Here is a 6,209-nt window from a genome sequence, read left to right on the forward strand (position 1 = left end):
ACATTGGTAATAATTAGATAATATTAATAAATGATTATATGTAACATAAATAAATAAATTTGCATGTTTGAAAATTGAAGATGACGAGGATGTTCAAACCATGTTTAGAATTTATAGGAGATTTGAAACACTCAGTTTTATTGAGTTTTATATTAGCTTTTAAAAATGTGCATCTTTCATCTAACATATTTCACACATTTGCCGCAAGTATTCCCAAACAAAATTATCCTTCTCAAGTGTCTCACTCACAATTTTCCAACACTAGTAACAATACAAAAAAAACTATATAAACACATCAATATGAACTCTTATAATTGTAACATTATGAACAAAACAATCGACCTATATGATAACATCCTAATTTGAACCATCCTAACAGGAATTGGTCTTGGAATGACCTAACTAGTTCACAAACGAGAAACGGAGAAAGTGAACCTATATCCCGTGGTGAATTTTGGTCAAGGTTTGAATGTCTTGAAGCTTTGGCCACATGACATGGACGACGAACACTTTCATGGGGCTAGAGAATGAGAACTATGCCTTTGGTGACTGTGGATACCTATGTGTTGAGATGATTATGTTTCATACTCATTGTAGAATGTTACTGTTTAATCATTAACTCGTACTACACCTTGTTCAGTCCTTTATACATCGAATGTGCTTGGTGGCTAATATAAGTTATTTTGATTTTCTAAAGCCTTTTTTTATTCTAACACCTTCAACTTTCTATAAACGACAACCAACATACATGTTCACAGTATGTTTGTTTCCTTGTTAGCGGTGGAGGCCGGAGGGGTTAATGATGGTGGAGTGTTATCATAATATTCTGAGATCCTCCTTCGTTGTTGCTCCTATCAACATCACCCGTATACATCTTGATAACATATTGGATGATTACGAGAGTCATATGGTACCAGAGGAGTATCAGTGGTCAAAGTTGAAGAACTTTCCCGAGAGACTGATGCCTGAGCAGGTGAGGAGGATAGTTCGGGACTTTCATCAGATGGACTTTGCTGGATGCTCCCTGACGATGCTGGATGCCTCTCTTCTATCAGCATTTGTTGAGAGGTGGCACCCGGAGACATCATCCTTTCATCTTCCATTTGGGGAGATGACGGTGACTCTAGATGATGTGCATTCCCTATTTCACCTTTCGATTGCTGGTAAGTTATTCACACCAGTTCATAGGGACCAGGCGACAGTGGTGCACATGGTGATGGAGGCTTTTGAGATCGATGAGGTGGATGTGCTTAAGGAGTTTGGTGAGACTCGAGGCTTTCACCTTAGGATGTCTTAGTTGAGGAAGATTTATCAGGAGCTTGCCGATGCAAGGAGGTACGAGGCTGCCGCTAGGGCGTACATGCTACATCTAGTGGCATGTACTCTGCGGATAAGTCTGGAGTTTATATTGTTGTCCGCTATCTTTCTCTATTCAGCGTCCTTGACACCCCATGTTGGGCTTGGGGAGTGGCGGCATTGACGATGTTGTACACGACGCTTGATGCTGCATCTCGTCTTAACACCAGACAACTTGCTGGTTACTTGAGCTTGCTACATATATATTATAATTTTTTACATGTTTTTTTTGTGAGCGAAAGATCCAGCATTGTGCGGCTGCTGAACCATGCGCGAAAAGGTGGAAGGCCAAATAGGCCGCTCCAGGAGGATTGGTTGAGTACAAGCAGAGGCTGGATGCTCTGACGCTGGATGATGTCATCTGGACACCGTATACAGATCACCACGCTCATCGTCCTTTTGATGTATCTTCCTTATATCCAGGGTATGTTAGATGGGAGAGTCATGTGGCTAGACACTTTCATGAGAGGTGTCTACGCCAGTATGGTTATATATAGGGCATCCCACGTCAGGTCCCAGAGGCTCTAGCTGGTGGCATTGATCGATGGTTTCAGAGTCACATCCTCAGCTCCTCCCCGTGAGATCATGGATACAGCCGTTGCGGCTCAGCAGCCTGGGCAATGTCAGGATGGATACCTGGAGTGGTTCCTCAGTCTCTCAAACCCTAGGATCACGCCATCTGCTGCAACATCTGATGTTCCAGGGCCTTCACGTGCTAGAGTTTCTTCCAATCCACTACACCACCTCCACCTCCTGCAGGTGACTAGGACAACCGCCTGCAGTTCATCGCCATATACTTAGATAGCCTCATGGGTTTGGTGAACCCTGATGGTGAGGTTCATAGTTATTTAGCTAGGTTGGCCGATGTTGCCCGTGGAGGACCTATGTAGATTTATTTTTTTATGATTGTATTATTTGTATATTTTGTACGAACATCTTTTATATTGCATAATATTTTTTGCTAGTACATGTTTCGAGTAGATAAAGAAAATAACACCAATAACAAACAAACATAGTTAACAAACATCATATGACAAACAACAAACATAAACAGTACTCTGAAACATGAAAACCTAGGCACTAACGGATGACTCTAAACGTTTCAGACACTTCATTATGTCTTCCATGGATCTTTGGATCTACACATCCAATTCGATCGGACCTTTAGTTATCCTACGGCGAAATGATTTCCACATGGCCTTCACATCTTCATCATTCTTCAACTCGATTAAGTTGTACTTCACCCTTCCATTTGTATCAATCTAGTCATCCCGAAACTCGATGTTTGTCACCCTTTTGTTATCGGAATCAGGCAGCAAATTATTTAACGTTTATTTCAAGGTGGCAAAGAATTCATGCCCATCTAGAATCTTGGTTTGAACAGCAGGGTTGCGGCCACTGAAATACACTTCTACATTAATCAAATACCGAGGAAGAGGCATTTTGTTGAAATGATGTGTTATCCAATAACCCTAAGACCCATATTTATACAAATGGTGGTGCATTCTCGACCACACATATGTGTCGGTGCAACTAGGACCCTCCAAAAGTATCGACAAAATCTCAACCATTGAAAAAACCTAATATTGAAGCATACCGGAAATTACAGTTATACTGAAATTACTGGTATTACCCAAAAATTTGAAATTTACGATATACCAGAAATTTCATTATAATTGAAATTTCCGGTATGTTTCACCGGAAATTTCAGTATAACTGAAAAATCCGATATCTTGTACCAAAAATTTAGTAGTCTACCGAAAATTTCTTCTAAAAAGTGGGTCAGCCTAGAAAATGAAGCCCAACTTCAACATTGGTATTTGCAAGCCCAATTTGAGAGGCAAGGGCAAAAAGGGAAGAAAGAGGAAAAATTATGACAGATGAGAGAACAAGCTCACATTCATTTCACTCATCTTCACTCACATATCATCCAATCCAATCCAATCTTCCCAAAATGCTAACCCTCAATCTCAATGCTCTTTCTTCTTCGTAACCTCTCTTTCTCTATCTCTCATCTTCCACAACCCTTTTCCACCTTTGTTCATTATTCTTACGTGTTCTGTTGTTGCAGGTTCTCAATTGTTCCCTTTCATGTCAAATATTCACTCTTTACTCAAACTCAGTTATTATCTCCCACCAATCTTAATTACCCTTTTGTTAATACAGGTAAAATCACTCACTTTATCACTTAATGGGTTTTGTTAATTTTTTTTTTTTAAATTTTTTATGTGTTGTTTGTTTTCACTTTGATTTCAGCTACCAGAAAGTTCAGAACTTTTCAGCTCAAGGCTGGATTTTGGGAGTCAATTAAATCTGGGTATTTTTCAAATTTTTATTTTCCATTTAAGAAATTAAAAGGGTCATTAGAGTTGCATTTTACACAAATATTATAGATAATTATTAAACAAATCTAGGTACTTTTTATTCATATAGGATGTTTCATTTTATTATGTTCCATGTTGTTGTAATCTAAGACTTCTAAGACAATAGGCTTTCTATGACTCTGCCATGTTATGCTTAGTTTGTCTCTCTTGTGTTGAGGATGTTCTTGACTTGTTTTTTCTTTTCAGGTTGACAAAGAATACCTCCACACAGGTTATCGATCCTGAGTTGACAGATGAGGTAGACGAAGAACCTCTACCTCAAGAGTTTGTGCTTGTTGAAAATACTGAACCTGATGGAACAGTTGAACAAATAATGTTCTCTTCGGGTGGAGATATTGATGTTTATGATCTTCAAGCCCTCTGTGACAAGGTGTGTATTTAATGTGTTTATGTTGTGTATTGATGTTTTTGTTGTAACTTGTAACCGTAAGGCAGTGGTTATGTATGTGCCATTATCAATATGACATTTTATGTGTCATGTTTTTCTTAAACAGGTAGGATGGCCTCGTCGGCCGTTATCAAAATTAGCTGCTGCTTTGAAGAATAGCTATATGGTGGCCTGTCTTTATTCTATTAGAAAGTCACCAGGGTCAGGTAAAAACAATACGACATTTTACAGTGTCCTGTTTTTCTTTATATTTGTAGCTATCTAAACCTATTTGATGAACGTCTTAGTGTACTTGGCGAAGTTATTTGACAGAGGGGAATGAACAAAAGATATTAATTGGCATGGCCCGTGCTACATCAGACCATGCCTTCAATGCCACAATTTGGGACGTCCTAGTTGATCCCGGCTACCAGGTACTTTTATCGACCAAACATGGCTATCAGTTGAATTCGTTCATCAGAGTAATTATGCATTTGCTTGATTCAAACATAAATTATGACTTCATTTAGACTGCGGCACCGCTTATTGATGTTGTTTTGGTTGTACAGGGCCAAGGTCTTGGCAAAGCTCTTGTAGAGAAACTGATTCGAGCTCTTTTGCAAAGGGACATCGGTAATATAACATTGTTTGCCGATAGTAAAGGTATTACAATATTGACAAACTTTATGCCTTTCATATTCAATTTTTTATTGGTTTTAATTACATAATCCTGTGCGAAGCGTCAAAGCCGGCCGGTCAGTTTGTCTAAAATTCTTGGCAATAATAAAATGAAGTCAAACTGTTTTCATATAAGTTGTATTCGTAAGCTATTATATAGAACTTATGGGAACAAGCTGAAAACAACTTATGGACACGTAAGATGTTTTCATAAGCTCTTCTAAACAATCTGATAAGTGCTTATGTTAATAGCTAAGCTTAAATAAGTCAATCCACATGTCCTATAACTGTCTCTAGTTTGTGACTAGTCCAGTTCTTGTATTAAACCAGAATTTTGACCAATGTTAATCTTCTGGTCCAAACCAATCTACAACATTCTATCCTTATATATTGTATAATCTCATCTTAGTTATTATTATGAATGTAATTTTGCTAGTTTAAGCTTGAATTTTCACGCTCTTTCATGGAAAATGTAAAACAATGATTCAACTGTCACTCGTTGTTTTTTTGTTTGTCGAATGCAGTTGTGGAATTTTATCGCAATTTAGGTTTCGAAGCTGACCCAGAGGGCATAAAAGGCATGTTTTGGTATCCAACTAACTAATTGAAAAGGAAGGTTTCTTTATGCTATTGTCACATAGTTTAACATTGCTATCTAAAGTATACAAGATTACAGCAATGCCAAGTTTGTAATATGAAAATATAAAGATTGGATATCAATCCTGTAATTATTATGTTAGGTGGTTGCAAGATACTGCATCAAAAAAGGTTGTAGCAAGATATTCTTTCTCCTCAAAGTTTTACTACTTTTTCAAGCAGATAATGTTGAGGCTTTGGTTACAGAACTAGTGTGTTAATTTGTACCTTTTTAAAATACATAATGGCCATCTTGGATGAATGGTTGTATCATTGTGTATGGAGTATAGGTTGGGATGAACTCTGAATCAAACTCTTCGATACTATGATGGTTCATTTTCTATTAGTATCTTGATAGAAGTTGTCTGATACTGGATCTAGAAATACAATAAAGAATCAAATTAATCAATTTTACCTGATGTAGAGGCAATTAAGAAAGCTGCATAAGTAAATATGTAACCTACTAAAAATTGAACTAATCTTGCTTGTATAATAGAGTCTGAAGTTTATCTCTCCATGCATAAATAGTTTTTTTTTCTTTCTTTTTTACAATTTATAGATAAATGTTGGTAGTTAATTTGTTAAAAGGGAGAGAAAGTTTGTTATCAGCAGAGGTCAAACTTTAAAACTCTTAAATAATACTTCTTCTGGTTGCTAACTCAAACAAGCTGCTGGGAAAAAAAAATAGAGAAATCTTTCTCTTAAATAGATAACCATCAACATTTGATTGAAATTTTTCTCTCAAAGTGAGAATAGAAATTCTTGAATTTAGTCCACTAAAATCTTCT

At 37.1% G+C, this 6,209-nt stretch overlaps 1 protein-coding gene across 1 annotated transcript; it reads left to right on the forward strand.

The window, feature by feature from the left end:
* The first annotated feature begins 3,197 nt into the window (after nucleotides 1-3,197).
* Nucleotides 3,198-5,694, forward strand: LOC131612042 (probable acetyltransferase TAP2). The gene is made up of 8 exons (XM_058883860.1): nucleotides 3,198-3,345; nucleotides 3,428-3,522; nucleotides 3,613-3,673; nucleotides 3,927-4,110; nucleotides 4,235-4,334; nucleotides 4,441-4,541; nucleotides 4,677-4,770; nucleotides 5,310-5,694. The coding sequence occupies exons 1-8, from the start codon at nucleotides 3,230-3,232 to the stop codon at nucleotides 5,387-5,389; spliced, it is 831 nt and encodes a 276-aa protein (XP_058739843.1). The 5' UTR covers nucleotides 3,198-3,229; the 3' UTR covers nucleotides 5,390-5,694.
* Nucleotides 5,695-6,209: the final 515 nt, after the last annotated feature.

This window comes from Vicia villosa, linkage group LG6 (genome assembly GCF_029867415.1).
Source record: "Vicia villosa cultivar HV-30 ecotype Madison, WI linkage group LG6, Vvil1.0, whole genome shotgun sequence".
Lineage (NCBI taxonomy): Eukaryota > Viridiplantae > Streptophyta > Magnoliopsida > Fabales > Fabaceae > Vicia > Vicia villosa.

What these genes read in the sequence shown, in the direction of transcription:
- LOC131612042 (XM_058883860.1), top strand. Translation starts at nt 3,230, where the DNA reads ATGACAGATGAGAGAACAAGCTCACATTCATTTCACTCATCTTCACTC. An exon ending in TTACCCTTTTGTTAATACAG is followed by an intron (nt 3,523 to 3,612) that starts GTAAAATCACTC and finishes CTTTGATTTCAG; the next exon opens with CTACCAGAAAGTTCAGAACT. An exon ending in ATTGTTTGCCGATAGTAAAG is followed by an intron (nt 4,771 to 5,309) that starts GTATTACAATAT and finishes TGTCGAATGCAG; the next exon opens with TTGTGGAATTTTATCGCAAT.